Source organism: Oncorhynchus kisutch, linkage group LG5, assembly GCF_002021735.2.
Source record: "Oncorhynchus kisutch isolate 150728-3 linkage group LG5, Okis_V2, whole genome shotgun sequence".
Lineage (NCBI taxonomy): Eukaryota > Metazoa > Chordata > Actinopteri > Salmoniformes > Salmonidae > Oncorhynchus > Oncorhynchus kisutch.
In genome coordinates, this window is record NC_034178.2 from 34,012,418 (window position 1) to 34,028,623 (window position 16,206).

The 16,206-nt window shown below is 44.7% G+C and overlaps 1 protein-coding gene across 10 annotated transcripts in view; it reads left to right on the plus strand.

Annotated features, from left to right (window-relative positions):
* itpr1b (inositol 1,4,5-trisphosphate receptor, type 1b) overlaps positions 1-16,206 on the plus strand; it is a 148,130-nt gene that overhangs the window by 110,685 nt on the left and 21,239 nt on the right. For all 10 annotated transcript variants that reach the window (XM_031824920.1, XM_031824914.1, XM_031824917.1 and 7 more), the window contains 7 exons: positions 6,375-6,497; positions 12,084-12,259; positions 12,762-12,926; positions 13,016-13,205; positions 13,432-13,524; positions 15,193-15,341; positions 15,994-16,159. In XM_031824920.1, the coding sequence (XP_031680780.1) occupies positions 6,375-6,497; positions 12,084-12,259; positions 12,762-12,926; positions 13,016-13,205; positions 13,432-13,524; positions 15,193-15,341; positions 15,994-16,159 (1,062 nt within the window). The remainder of the gene's footprint in view (positions 1-6,374; positions 6,498-12,083; positions 12,260-12,761; positions 12,927-13,015; positions 13,206-13,431; positions 13,525-15,192; positions 15,342-15,993; positions 16,160-16,206) is intronic.

Genomic DNA, 16,206 nt, shown 5'->3' on the forward strand with positions numbered 1-16,206 from the left:
TCTCAACTAGCCTACCTGGTTAAATTATGGTGAAATAAAATTAAAATTAAATATCGGTGGTGACAGTGTTTCCTAGCCTCAGTGCAGTGGGCAGCTGGGAGTAGGTGCTCTTATTCTCCATGGACTTTACAGTGCCCCAGAACGTTTTTGAGTTTGTGCTATAGGATGCAAACCTCTGTTTGAAAAAGCTAGCCTTAGCTTTCCTAACCACCTGTGTATGTTGGTTCCTAACTTCCCTGAAAAGTTGCATATCATGGGGGCTATTCGATACCATTGCAGAATGCCACAGGATGTTTTTGTGCTGGTCAAGGGCAGTCAGGTCTGGAGAGAACCAAGGGCTATATCTATTCCTGGTTCAATTTCTTTTGAATGGGGCATGCTTATTTAAGATGGTGAGGAAGGCACCTTTTGAAGAATAAACAGGCATCCTCAACTGATGGGATGAGGTCAATATCCTTCCTGGCCAGGATGATTAGAAAGGCCTGCTCGCTGAAGTGTTTTAGGGAGCGTTTGACAGTGATGAGGGATGGTCGTTTGACCGCAGACCCATTACGGATGCAGGCAATGAGGCAGTGATCTCTGAGATCTTGGTTGAAAACAGCAGAGGTGTATTTGGATGGCAAGTTGGTTAGGATGATATCTATGAGGGTGCCCGTGTTTACAGCTTTGGGGTTGTACCTGGTAGGTTCATTGATAATTTGTGTGAGATTGAGGGCATCAAGCTTAGATTGTAGGATGGCCAGGGTGTTAAGGATGTCCCAGTTTAGATCACCTAGCATCACGAGCTCTGAAGATAGATGGGGGGGCAATCAGTTCACATATGGTGTCCAGAGCACAGCTGGGGGCAGAGGGTGGTCTATAGCAAGCGGCATTAGTGAGAGACTTGTTTATGGAAAGGTGGATTTTTAGAAGCTCGAATTGTTTGGGTACAGACCTGGATAGAAAGACAGAACTCTGCACGCTATCTCTGCAGTAGATTGCAACACCGCCCCCTTTGGCAGTTCTATCTTGTCGGAAAATGTTATAGTTAGGGATGGAAATTTCAGGGGTTTTGGGGGTCTTCCTAAGCCAGGATTCAGACACGGCTAGGACATCCGGGTTGGCAGAGTGTGCTAAAGCAGTGAATAAAACAAACTTAGGGAGGAGGCTTCTAATGTTAACTAGCATGAAACCAAGGCTTTTATAGTTACAGAAGTCAACAAATCAAATCAAATCAAAAATCAAATTTTATTTGTCACATACACATGGTTAGCAGATGTTAATGCGAGTGTAGCGAAATGCTTGTGCTTCTAGTTCCGACAATGCAGTAATAGCCAACAAGTAATCTAACTAACAATTCCAAAACTACTGTCTTATACACAGTGTAAGGGGATAAAGAATATGTACATAAGGATATATGAATGAGTGATGGTACAGAGCAGCATAGGCAAGATACAGTAGATGATATCGAGTACAGTATATACATATGAGATGAGTATGTAAACAAAGTGGCATAGTTAAAGTGGCTAGTGATACATGTATTACATAAGGATGTAGTCGATGATATAGAGTACAGTATATACGTATGCATATGAGATGAATAATGTAGGGTAAATAACATAATATAAGGTAGCATTGTTTAAAGTGGCTAGTGATATATTTACATCATTTCCTATCAATTCCCATTATTAAAGTGGCTGGAGTTGAGTCAGTGTCATTGTCAGTGTGTTGGCAGCAGCCACTCAATGTTAGTGGTGGCTGTTTAACAGTCTGATGGCCTTGAGATAGAAGCTGTTTTTCAGTCTCTCGGTCCCAGCTTTGATGCACCTGTACTGACCTCGCCTTCTGGATGATAGCGGGGTGAACAGGCAGTGGCTCGGGTGGTTGATGTCCTTGATGATCTTTATGGCCTTCCTGTAACATCGGGTGGTGTAGGTGTCCTGGAGGGCAGGTAGTTTGCCCCCGGTGATGCATTGTGCAGACCTCACTACCCTCTGGAGAGCCTTACGGTTGAGGGCGGAGCAGTTGCCGTACCAGGCGGTGATACAGCCCGACAGGATGCTCTCGATTGTGCATCTGTAGAAGTTTGTGAGTGCTTTTGGTGACAAGCTGAATTTCTTCAGCCTCCTGAGGTTGAAGAGGCGCTGCTGCGCCTTCTTCACGATGCTGTCTGTGTGAGTGGACCAATTCAGTTTGTCTGTGATGTGTATGCCGAGGAACTTAAAACTTGCTACCCTCTCCACTACTGTTCCATCGATGTGGATAGGGGGGTGTTCCCTCTGCTGTTTCCTGAAGTCCACAATCATCTCCTTAGTTTTGTTGACGTTGAGTGTGAGGTTATTTTCCTGACACCACACTCCGAGGGCCCTCACCTCCTCCCTGTAGGCCGTCTCGTCGTTGTTGGTAATCAAGCCTACCACTGTTGTGTCGTCCGCAAACTTGATGATTGAGTTGGAGGCGTGCGTGGCCACGCAGTCGTGGGTGAACAGGGAGTACAGGAGAGGGCTCAGAACGCACCCTTGTGGGGCCCCAGTGTTGAGGATCAGCGGGGAGGAGATGTTGTTGCCTACCCTCACCATCTGGGGGCGGCCCGTCAGGAAGTCCAGTACCCAGTTGCACAGGGCGGGGTCGAGACCCAGGGTCTCGAGCTTGATGACGAGCTTGGAGGGTACTATGGTGTTGAATGCCGAGCTGTAGTCGATGAACAGCATTCTCACATAGGTATTCCTCTTGTCCAGATGGGTTAGGGCAGTGTGCAGTGTGGTTGAGATTGCATCATCTGTGGACCTATTTGGGCGGTAAGAAAATTGGAGTGGGTCTAGGGTGTCAGGTAGGGTGGAGGTGATATGGTCCTTGACTAGTCTCTCAAAGCACTTCATGATGACGGATGTGAGTGCTACGGGGCGGTAGTTGTTTAGCTCAGTTACCTTAGCTTTCTTGGGAACAGGAACAATGGTGGCCCTCTTGAAGCATGTGGGAACAGCAGACTGGTATAGGGATTGATTGAATATGTCCGTAAACACACCGGCCAGTTGGTCTGCGCATGCTCTGAGGGCGCGGCTGGGGATGCCGTCTGGGCCTGCAGCCTTGCGAGGGTTAACACGTTTAAATGTTTTACTCACCTCGGCTGCAGTGAAGGAGAGACCGCAAGTTTTCGTTGCAGGCCGTGTCAGTGGCACTGTATTGTCCTCAAAGCGGGCAAAAAAGTTATTTAGTCTGCCTGGGAGCAAGACATCCTGGTCCGTGACTGGGCTGGATTTCTTCCTGTAGTCCGTGATTGACTGTAGACCCTGCCACATGCCTCTTGTGTCTGAGCCGTTGAATTGAGATTCTACTTTGTCTCTGTACTGACGCTTAGCTTGTTTGATAGCCTTGCGGAGGGAATAGCTGCACTGTTTGTATTCGGTCATGTTACCAGACACCTTGCCCTGATTAAAAGCAGTGGTTCGCGCTTTCAGTTCCACACGAATGCTGCCATCAATCCACGGTTTCTGGTTAGGGAATGTTTTAATCGTTGCTATGGGAACGACATCTTCAACGCACGTTCGAATGAACTCGCACACCGAATCAGCGTATTCGTCAATATTGTTATCTGACGCAATACGAAACATGTCCCAGTTCACGTGATGGAAGCAGTCTTGGAGTGTGGAGTCAGCTTGGTCGGACCAGCGTTGGACAGACCTCAGCGTGGGAGCCTCTTGTTTTAGTTTCTGTCTGTAGGCAGGGATCAACAAAATGGAGTCGTGGTCAGCTTTTCCGAAAGGGGGGAGGGGCAGGGCCTTATATGCGTCGTGGAAGTTAGAGTAACAATGATCCAAGGTCTTTCCACCCCTGGTTGCGCGATCGATATGCTGATAAATTTTAGGGAGTCTTGTTTTCAGATTAGCCTTGTTAAAATCCCCAGCTACAATGAATGCAGCCTCCGGATAAATCGTTTCCAGTTTGCAGAGAGTTAAATAAAGTTTGTTCAGAGCCATCGATGTGTCTGCTTGGGGGGGATATATACGGCTGTGATTATAATCGAAGAGAATTCTCTTGGTAGATAATGCGGTCTACATTTGATTGTGAGGAATTCTAAATCAGGTGAACAGAAGGATTTGAGTTCCTGTATGTTTCTTTCATCACACCATGTCATGTTAGCCATAAGGCATACGCCCCCGCCCCTCTTCTTACCAGAAAGATGTTTGTTTCTGTCGGCGCGATGCGTGGAGAAACCCGTTGGCTGCACCGCCTCGGATAGCGTCTCTCCAGTGAGCCATGTTTCCGTGAAGCAAAGAAAGTTGCAGTCTCTGATGTCACTCTGGAATGCTACCCTTGCTCGGATTTCATCAACCTTGTTGTCAAGAGACTGGACATTGGCAAGAAGAATGCTAGGGAGTGGTGCACGGTGTGCCCGTCTCCGGAGTCTGACCAGAAGACCGCCTCGTTTCCCTCTTTTTCGGAGTCGTTTTTTTGGGTCGCTGCATGGAATCCACTCCGTTGTCCTGTTTGTAAGGCAGAACACAGGATACGCGTTGCGAAAAACATATTCTTGGTCGTACTGATGGTGAGTTGACGCTGATCTTATATTCAGTAGTTCTTCTCGACTGTATGTAATGAAACCTAAGATGACCTGGGGTACTAATATAAGAAATAACACGTAAAAAAACAAAAAACTGCATAGTTTCCTAGGAACGCGAAGCGAGGCGGCCATCTCTGTCGGCGCCGGATTACAATTTATGAGAGCACCTGGGGAATAGGAGTGGAGCTAGGCACTGCAGGGCCTGGATTAACCTCTACATCACCAGAGGAACAGAGGAGGAGTAGGATAAGGGTACGGCTAAAGACTATAAGAACTGGTCGTCTAGTACGTCCGGAAACAAAGAGTAAAAGGAGCAGGTTTCTGGGAGCGATAGAATAGATTCAAGGCATAATGTACAGACAAAGGTATGGTAGGATGTGAATACAGTGGAGGTAGGCCTAGGCATTGATTGATGATGAGAGAGATATTGTCTCTAGAAACATCCTTTAAACCAGGTGATGTCATTGCATTTGTGGGAGGTGGAACTAAAGGGTTGGCTAAGGTACTGTATATTGAGCAGGGCTAGAGGCTCTACAGTGAAATAAGACAATAATCACTAACCAGAACAGCAATGGACAAGGCATATTGACATTAAGGAGAGGCATGCGCAGCCGAGTGATCATAAGGGTCCAGTGAGTAGTGAGGCTGGTTGGAGACACGGCTATTCAGACAGCTAGCGGGCCGGGGCAAGCAAGCTAGCAGAAGGGCCTCAGAGGGACGTCGTCGCGACGGGGGAAGTCTGTCTATAGCCTCCTCGTGCGGCGCCGCCTCGTGCGTTTACGTCGGTAGGCAAGTCGTGATGGATTAGTAGGGTTTTGTGTTGTAAAGGGGACCAGTCCAATTGGCTGCTCTAGACAGCTAGCGGGCCGCGGCTAGCAGGCTAAAGACACGAAAATGGAAACACTGCTCTGGTCTGTAAGCTTATGTAACCATTGTATGTAGTACTATCATCATCCCGCTTTGATTATTTGAATCAACTCTCTAGTGCAAGGGCAAAAACCAAAATGTGTACCCCTTGGGGTCCCCAGGACTGAGTTTGAGAAATGCTGCCCTACTGGGTTGAATGCTTCAGCTGACACAGAAAAGGCAAACACTTCAGTGAAGTGAAGACATGCCACTGGGGTGTATTATTTGCTGCGAGAAAAACTGACAAGTGAATCACCCAATCACCCATGATGTTTGGGTACCAGTTAACAATAACCTTCCTACAACTGTAACCAAATACAAAATTGCCCCCCCTCTTTCAAAAATGTCATACTAGACAAAATTCTAACCCCTAGTATGTCTTATATTTGAGATTTAGCTCTAGATGCAATTGTGATTTTTGAAGGGATACTTCAGGATTTTCCCTAGAGTCAGATAAACTTGTAGATAAAATGTTTGTAGATATTATAGACTTCCAGTCATTGCACTAACATTTGGTTAGCAGTTGTGTTAGCGCTTGTTAGCAACTTCCTTAAAACTGCATACAGGGACATTAAAAATGGTATCCATGAGTTCACCTGACTCCTGAAGTATCCCTTTAAGAACCTCTGTATTGTGCATAATAATATTAATAATTTATAAAGTGCTTTTCATTATACAGGATGATCTCAATGAGCGTAAGTGGCCAATCCTCCAATGAATGCTCTGTCAAATGTGTTTATGCACTATAGATACTGTACGTGTATGTGCATCTCCTGTGATGTGTTCTGTGAATCTTGTCTAAGTTTGGCGAGTGCAGCAGTATTGTGATGGTGGTGTAGTCGTAGCATTGCAATGTTTTCTGGTGTAGAGGTGGTCCCAATGACTATGTATTGACCGAGTGTGTTGGCCCTCTTCGTCCCTTCTCCAGCCCAGCCCATTCTATACTGGTGCTCTCGTAACATGTCCTTCTGGAGCAGCATCTCCTTCAACCTGGCCGTGCTCATGAACCTGCTGGTGGCCTTCTTCTACCCTCTGGAAGGAATCCGCGGAGGTCAGTGAAGTTCTCTCCTCCTTCTCCCCTCCCTTCTCTCTCGCTCAGCTAAATAATCTGCAGGGTATCTGTGCCAAACGATGGCTGATTTCTGTATGTGTTCTCTGTTTAATTCTACAAGTGTGACTGTTACCAAACAGGACATTGAAGCAAATGACAAGCACAGACCATTAAAGCAAGGGAACTACATTACAACGCACATTACACACAAACTCAAGTTGTTTGGGAAGGTGAATTGAGCATAAACTTGTGATTTCACAATACTGTACATTTCAACAGTAATTTATGCTTATTTAGTCATGCTCAGGATGACTTAGCTAACAGTTTGAAGCAAGCGTGTTTGTAAAGCTATATTGAATATTGAAACAATGTTGCAAATGTCAGAGAGACAGACAGTAAGGTTTAATACATCTCTGCTGTAAAAAAACGAATTGTTAGTCTAAAAGAAATGTGAGATAATGTCTAGATGCTTTTTATAGTGGAGATCAAGTTTATAACTTCCCTGCTTGGGCTGATGAGAAAGTTGATTGCGCAGTCAGATGGAACAGAGGAAATAGGCATTTTAATGTCATAGATTTAGCCTGTGGTATCTTGTGAAATAGACACCGGCTGGAATGCGCTTTTAACTCATCAGCATTCAGGATTAGACCAACCTGTTGTATAAATAAGAAATAAAACATGAAATGTGACAGAAGAAAAAAAGAAAAACACAAGAATGCAGTTATTTACAGGTCGTATATACAGTACAGGTCTTATATACAGGTCGTATATACAGTACATATCTTATATACAGATATTTTATACAGGTCGTATATACAGTACAGGTCGTATATACCGATCTTGAACATCATTGTATCTGTGGAAATAAAGATAAAGAAAACGATGAATACACAATACAAGTAACACTCAATGAGAAGATCTCAATTGCATAATCCTCGCATCCTCTCTCTTTGTCTCCTTCTCAAAACCCCTTGGATGAGAACGCCTTCTGACCGCCTTCTGACCTGGGTTTTGAGAAGGAGATGAGGAGAAAGGACATGAGAAGTATGCAATTGAGATCTTACCATCTTATAGGATCAGTGCATTTCACTGTGCCCCAGACAATGTCTTTGAGATAATTATTTGAATATTTAAAACATTGTCTTTCATACATTTATGAAGGTAACCTTTACCTCTGATTTGTGATGCAAGGCTGGATTTCTGTCTCATGCCTGTGGTTTAGGTGTCAGTGGCATCACTTATTAATGTCAGGTCCTCTGAATAAGGCCCTGGCCTGATTATTGATATGGGGTTTAAGCTAAACACACACCCACACGCACGCACACACACATTAACTTAATTAACCTGTCACCAGACTCCTGTCTTCACTCTGATGCTGACGAGTCTTCAGTCAGGATCCATTGCCATGTATCTGTCTCTCAAGTTTCAAGGGTTATTGTCACATGTGCAGAACACAGCAGGCGTAAACCAGTACAGTAAAATGCTTAACTTGCGAGCTCCTTCCCAATAATGTGCAATAAAGGTAGTAATATAGTTAAGCGATAATGCCCGAGAAGCCAGTGTTTTGAGGGTAGGATAATGCCCGAAACCGAGACATGGTTGAGGGCCTGCAAACCGGCCCAACATTAAAATAATTATTGACATATTTTCATAAAAAAAATATTTAGATGAATTTATTCATACTATATCATCCTTCCACAAGATATAGTCCCAAAACAAATCTAGGGTTGCTACCCAAGCCGGCTGGTCGTTTGTGCTATTGGTTCGGTTGCTAGAGACGCGACCCAATTGATAAGTATTTTTGTTCTGTATCTATGGACTTCACCAAGTCATTCGTTCTAAATGTTCCATTTCTATACTGGCTGGCAACATTTTTATCCCTTGCTTGCTAGCTTGCCAACTACGGCTAACTTACAGTCACATCAAACAGTGCAGACAGAACAACAACAGTTGCTGCATTTGGCTGTTTTCTAGAGACATTTATTTGGATACATCCATAACAATGCGCTAATGAGGCACGATTTCGCCTGGCATAGAAAATGTGCTCTCTCGTTAGGACACTGTAGTTCAAAGGAGCTAGCCAACAACACAGCTAACACAATAACTTCAAACTGAAGCTGGAAACACTGCAAACTAGCTACACTTCATTTTGTTTTACCTTTTTTCAATTGACATTTCTTTGTGTTCATCCATACAATTATGCTGATTTAATGATTTCGACTGGCTGAGAAAGGCTGCCTCCCTCATCACTCAATCCCGACCCCTACACGTTCATTACTAGGGGACCGTTGGAGATCGAATTTGAATATTGAAACAATGTTGCGAATGTCAGAGAGACAGACAGTAAGGTTTAATACATCTCTGCTGTTAAAAACGAATTGTTAGTCTGAAAGAAATGTGAGATAATGTCTAGATGCTTTTTATAGTGGAGATCAAGTTTATAACTTCCCTGCTTGGGCTGATGAGAAAGTTGATTGCGCAGTCAGATGCAACAGAGTAAATAGGCATTTTAATGTCATAGATTTAGCCTGTGGTATCTTGTGAAATAGACACCGGCTGGAATGCGCTTTTAACTCATCAGCATTCAGGATTAGACCAACCTGTTGTATAAATAAGAAATAAAACATGAAAAGTGACAGAAGAAAAAAAGAAAAACACAAGAATGCAGTTATTTACAGGTCGTATATACAGTACAGGTCTTATATACAGGTCGTATATACAGTACATATCTTATATACAGGTCTTATATACAGATATTTTATACAGGTCGTATATACAGTACAGGTCGTATATACCGATCTTGAACATCATTGTATCTGTGGAAATAAAGATTTAAAAAACGATGAATACACAATACAAGTAATACTCAATGAGAAGATCTCAATTGCATAATCCTCGCATCCTCTCTCTTTGTCTCCTTCTCAAAACCCCTTGGATGAGAACGCCTTCTGACTTTCTCCTCCAATGGGTTTTTAGAAGGAGACGAGGAGAAAGGACATGAGAAGTATGCAATTGAGATCTTACCATCTTATAGGATCAGTGCATTTCACTGTGCCCCAGACTGTGAAATTTGACATTTATTTTGGAACATATGGTCAGGCAAGAGCATAGCCACTCATTAGGCTTAGGTGTTGAACATGGCATAATTGAGCTGCTCTTGTAGTTGGCCCAGGCGGGGCTTAGAATTGATTTCAAGCTTTTAAATCCTATCTTTTACCTTCACTGTATGCCAGTATGCAAGGGGAAACTGTTGCCCCTGTGCAATGTCAAGGATTGAATAAACAGGATTTATTTAGTCATTTTAGAGACATTTTCACATAACTGCCTCTCCCTCTCTCGCTCTCTCTCTCTCTCTCTCTCTCTCTCTCTCTCTCTCTCTCTCTCTCTCTCTCTCTCTCTCTCTCTCTCTCTCTCTCTCTCTCTCTCTCTGTTAGTCTGTGGTGATGTGTAAAACACAGCCCCAGTCATTAAGGCCTTTATTGTTCCAGGGCAGAGTTGCCGAGAGAAGACCCACATTGTGACTCGCATAAACTTTACATTGTTCTGTCTGGGGTCAAGCGGCGCAGTCCCTTTTGTTTTGAACTTCCTCAGAGAGAGAGAGAGAGAGAGAGAACCGAAAACGCTTTTAGCTTAGAGCTAGAATACATTCATGTGGTTTCCAGTGTCTTCAAAGAGATTAGCATCAGATTGTAGGGTTCAGCTCAGGACATCAGCGAGGGCGGATATGATTTTGGCTTAACATAATTTAGCTTTTGTGGGCTCCCGAGTGGCGCAGCGGTCTAAGGCACTGCATTTCAGTGCTAGAGGGGTCACTACAGACCCTGGTTCGATTCCAGGTTGTATCACAACTGTGATTGGGAGTCCCATTGGGTGGCGCACAATTGGCCCAGCATCGTCCGGGCTAGGGTCTGGCCGGGGTAGGCTGTCATTGTAAATAAGAATTTGTTCTTAACCGACTTGCCTAGTTAAAAAAAGGTTTAAAAACAAATTAATTAACGATGTAGCCAGCCATCATGTGCATAGAAGCTCGGCTCTCGAATCATTATTACTCAGTACTAAATCTTAAACACATACACAGTTAATTGGTCCATAATAATGTCTCTCCGGATGTATGCCAGCTCTGATGCTGCTCGTTGTTAATGTTCAAACCAGCTGCTTGTAAAAGAGAAGTGAACTTCAGTGGCCTGGTAGACTTTTACGACTTTAAACAATGCTAGTTTATCTAAAGGCCCTGTGCATTTACAGTGGTGAGCCTTGCCCAGAGCTCAGCTGATGCACTCTCCTATAAAACAAGTCAGAAAAGGCCTAGCAGTCATTCCATAGTGCGCTGCTTGTCCCAGTCTGCTCAAGACTTCCCAGGGAAGTGTTTGTCTGGAGAGGACCTGGTTGAGCTGTATGCTTCATGCCTCTCCACTCTTCTGGAGGTGGGTCAGTGTGGCATGGCTGGCATAGCAGCTGCCTGTTGGGAGGGAGAGTACTTTGGCCTAACTTAGCCATGTTAACAGATGAAACTCCTCTCTTGTCTTTTGACCACGTGTCCACTCTGAGAATCTGCTTTGAAGTCTGTTTGGCCTTTCAAGATATCAGACAATGTGTATAGAGGAGGTGTTGAGCAGTGGCTGCATCCTGCTCTCATTCTGCTTTACTCTGGTAGTGGAATCTTTTGGACTTTTTGGAGAGAAAGGAATGGGGTTTGGAGAGGAGGCCTGTGACGTCCATTCCTCCCTCCGTGGCGGCGGAGTCTAGTTCCCTGGCGTGCTGTCAGCCGGCAGGCCTGGGATCCCTCCCAGACCATCCCTCATGAATTTCTCAGGAGCCAGTGGTATTTTTAGCGGACCCAGTTATGTAACGAGCACCTGTCATGTGATCTCTCCACGGAGAGGAGAGGAGAAGAGAGGGGCACGGACAGGGAGGGAGTGGGAGGAAGCTCAAAACTTGCCTCTGGCTGGGGCCTGGAAGTGAATACGGCAAAGACGACTGACCTTGTTTTCAGCTTAACACACACACACACACATGCACAGATGTGTATACACACACACACATACACACACACACAAACAAACAAACAGTTATTCGACTGACTTTGTCCTTGTGTTGCACAGAGCAGAGCTGGGACTAAGCCACCAAGTTAGTGCCAGGTAAGCTCATTATAAAGCTTCACTGAGCCACAACGATCTGATGTCACACTTTCCGTATTATGTAACTGTTAGTATTGTAACGCTTTAGAGCTCTGCCTCATCTCCCTGGGGAGAAGAATGTGTCTGAACATGTCCAACAGGTGAAATTACTGCAGAGGGATATCCCTCACTGGAGGCCAAGAACATATTATTGTTTGCCCCGTTAATACTATCATTACAGCAGTTGGATGAGCCAGTGCTTGTAGTGTTGACTGCTTTTTTCTTTTGAATCAACATTTAATGTAAACAGATCTTTAACTGGATCTACTTTTAAAAGTACAGTAAACCTATGTGTTACTGTAGGTATATTATAGTAGGCATCTTACATGGACAACACTATCCACGTCCCATCCCTCCCTCCTTTTTAACCCTACTCTTGCCTCTCTCCTCTCCCACCTCCTCTCTCCAGGTACCCTGGATGGTCACCTGTCAGCCCTGCTGTGGATCGCCATGCTGGTTTCCCTGGCCATTGTCATCATCCTGCCCCAGCCCCACGGCGTCCGGGTCCTCATCGCCTCAACCATCCTCCGCCTCATCTTCTCTGTGGGCCTGGAGCCAACCCTCTTCCTCCTAGGGGCCTTCAACGTAAGTGTGTCCGCAAGTGTGTGTGCCTCTGTGACTGGATGGGTTTCTGGTCACTGGGTCCTTGCTTTTACGCCTGCCACGTTAGGTTACAGTAGCGTCTGTGCCCTCAAACACCCCGTCCAGTGTCCTCACCTCGCCCGTATGTGAGGTGAGGTGTGTAGTGCGTCACTGTGGGATTCCACAGAGCTGTGGCACTCTTGTCAACCAGGCCAACTAAACACTAAATGACATGTCTTCTAATGAATAAATACCTGTTGGATAGATGCATGACTCATGCTTTTACACAACATATTTTTAAGTCACCGATGTCAACTTCACTGTGTTCAAGTCCACCTCTTGTTGACCTGTATCTATGCCAGTCTCTCTAAGTTGGTTGTGTTTGTCTTCTATGCCTGGTTGTTTCTGAATATCCCTACTTTGTTTTTGCATGCCAGTATTTACCTTTTAAATTAACCTGGCAAAGTTGTTGCTCAATCCCTCCATGTTTTCCCCTGTTCCTCAGGTGGGCAATAAGATGATCTTCTTGATGAGTTTCGTGGGGAACAGAGGGACGTTCACGCGGGGCTACAAGGCCATGATCATGGATGTCGAGTTCCTCTACCACCTCCTCTACCTGATCATCTGTAGTCTGGGCGTCTTCGTCCATGTCTTCTTCTACAGTCTGCTGGTAAGAACTGGACTCACTCACTCACTCACTCAATCACTCAGCCCCCCTGCTTCCCACTAAGCTGTGTTCTTCTCTTGTCTCTCCTGCAGCTCTTTGACCTGGTGTACAGGGAGGAGACACTGCTGAATGTGATCAAGAGTGTAACCCGTAATGGCCGCTCCATCCTGCTGACAGCCGTGCTGGCTCTCATCCTGGTCTACCTCTTCTCCATCGTGGGCTACATCTTCTTCCAGGATGACTTTCTCCTTAACATTGACAGGATACCTAATAAAACACTTGGTAAGGTCAAAGAGCAGGCGCTCCCTATGTCACTTAAAGTTCCCAAACAGAATGGCTTCCTCAGTCTATCCTCCCCACCCTGATTGTCACATTTAAAACTTGCACCAGGTTTCCTGCTGTAAATTAAGTCTGTAAGGCCTAATATGGTCCCTCGTTTGCAATAGACAATGCTGAGCCAAAAAAGGCACAAAAGTTTCTCCTGACCCTATGTTTTCCTGTTTGGCAGAGAGTGGAGCCAGTATGGTGGGAGAGTTCCTATCAGCAGAAGTGTGTCGGAAGGACAATGGGGAGAACTGCTCCACAGAAGCTGTTGTGGATGGTATGTGCTCAAGAGAAAGGAAAATGTGTGTGCGCGGGCTTCTGCATCCTCACAGACCCCTAAGTCTACCCTCCTCCAGAGGAGAAGCTTCCCATAGTTCCACTGAGCCGTAAATGTGTGCGGCCGGGCAGTCATGAGATTAGGCCTGGTTTAGGGAGGGGCATGAGTACCCGAATGACATCAAAACTCCATCTTTAACCAGAAATCGTTTTTCTTTTCAAATATTGTCAAATGTATTTCATAACTCTTGTCAAAGTTAAATGTGTTACATTGAGATAGAGCGGGGTTAACTATCACATTACAACTTCTTTATTTAAGATTTTTTTAATATTTAAAATTGAAAAATATAAATGGCAAATATTTGATGGAAAATGCTTCTGATTGGCTGTGGGGGGGTTGTTTCAACCACATAGCGAGAAGTGGGCACTATCAGCATGGCCGCCAAATGGTGTGAGGTTTCAAAGTATTTTGATCAAACTGATGAAATTTGACCCATGTGCAATGCAAACTATGCAATATCAAGCTCTCCTATCACAGCACAACTAGCTCCATGAGATATCATATGCACAAAGAAACATTCAAAGAAGGGGGCCAAGCAGCAGAAATCTTGCATCACTTCTTTTGCCACTGCCAAGCGCCGTGATCCCTTACTTAACCTACCTTTTATGTAGTCCTTTTGATTCCTAACATAAGGCTTCTACAAGCAAGCGGCATGGCTGAGGCTACTGCCTTTTTGAAGATTGTGTTCCACGGTGTAATATAAACAGTTGATATTACGGTTTCAATAAATGTATCTTAAATTGCACCTTTTTTTTCTCAATATATGTGAGGACATTTTGCAATTAGGATTTGTTATCTGTAATGGTTATGATAAATTACGCATTATTGTGCACAGTTGGCATATAGATAAATGGCAGGTAGCCTAGCGGTTAGGAGTGCTGGGCCAGTATCCAAAAGGTTGCTATTTCGAATCCCTGAGCCTACTAGGTGAAAAATCTGTCTGTGCCCTTGAGCAAGACACCTAACCCTGGGCTAGGGGAAGCACACAGGGACTTAGGCCATGCCGTGTGCATCTGCTGCTGGAGGACCAGGATCCAGAAGAAGGGGAGAAGAGGTCAGGGGTTAATTGCCATCAGGCCCAGGGCAGGTTGACGGGTTCGCTCTGAGAGGGCGCAGGGGGCAGCTTGTTGGGATCCAGGCATTCTAACGGACCCTGTAAGACTTCTTTAGAAAAATCTCCCAAATCAAAGACGACCTACATGCTGCCTTAATGTGCTCAGACAACCTTGTATGAACCTTGTCAGGCTCTGGGGATTCTGGGTTAAAACCTCATGGAGGCCACCGCCACCATCACCACCATCCAAATTAATGATGCTTGTCTGGTGACTTGTTGTTTTGTGAGAACAGTTTGGAAGGGTCAGATCGGTATTGTCTGTGGTTCCTGTGCTGGGATGAGACAGGCAGTGGAAGTTTCTATTGAGTGAGATGTTTTGTTTGCACAACATTTTCCTAATTGACGAGTTATTGTTTTCTCCTCAAGGCAGAATTTGCTATGAGGTCTTGTATATGAGAAATGTGGATTTGAGTTAGAGGATGTGGATTAAAAGGGTTTGTGGATTTGTTGTGGATATACTATGTGCAATACATGTCCCCGATGTCCCTCTGTAGCTGCCATAGCCACCCAACCGTCGGCAGTAGTGATCGAGGACAAGGAGCGGTCATGTGACTCTCTACTCATGTGTATTGTCACTGTCTTGAGTCACGGCCTGAGGAGTGGAGGTGGTGTGGGGGACGTCCTGCGGAAGCCATCCAAAGAGGTACGCAAATACCCATGTTGAACACAACACCTAAGGCTGGTACAATTATCTTATAATTGTGTTACTGACAATTATGGACAATAACCGTGAACTAAAAATAATAATTGTCTTATTACATTCATTTTAGGAGAAGTGGGGATTCAACTTTATATTGAAGTGGATATACTAGTTTACCCAATAGCAGTTTTTTTTATTTTTACACAAAGTGGGTAAAGTTGGTCATTGTTTTACGAGCAGAATGGCACGGTGGGGGGGAGAAGCTTAATTTCAAAAACTTCCAAGCGGTAAAAACCATTCGTTTTTGGGACAGGGTTGTCACCAAAGCTGTGTTGTATTTGTAGCTTGTTTTCAAAGATGCATTACAAGTTCAAAACATTTTTCAACAAAAATGACAAATATGACAATAACCGTGTCCATTTGCATGACAAGTAATCGTTCCATAATCGTCACAGCCCTAACAATAACAAAACACTGTCCCAGTTCCAGACTTGGGAAGAAGCAAATACATTTTATATTCATTACAATCTCAATTATTGGGACAACTTTGCTGTAGTCGTGTTTCTTAGCCGCAGTCGTTTTTGACAGTTGACTATTTGTAATGTTCAGATGTGTGTTATCAAACGTTTTTTTCTGTATTCTGTGTCTTTGGTAGGAGCCTCTGTTTGCTGGCAGGGTGATCTATGACCTGCTCTTCTTCTTCCTGGTCATCATCATCGTCCTCAACCTCATCTTCGGAGTCATCATCGACACCTTTGCCGACCTCAGGAGTGAAAAGCAAAAAAAAGAGGAAGTCCTGAAGACGACATGCTTTATCTGCGGTGAGTGGCCCTACCTGGACCTGGCTTGGCTCTTCTGGCCTGTGTCC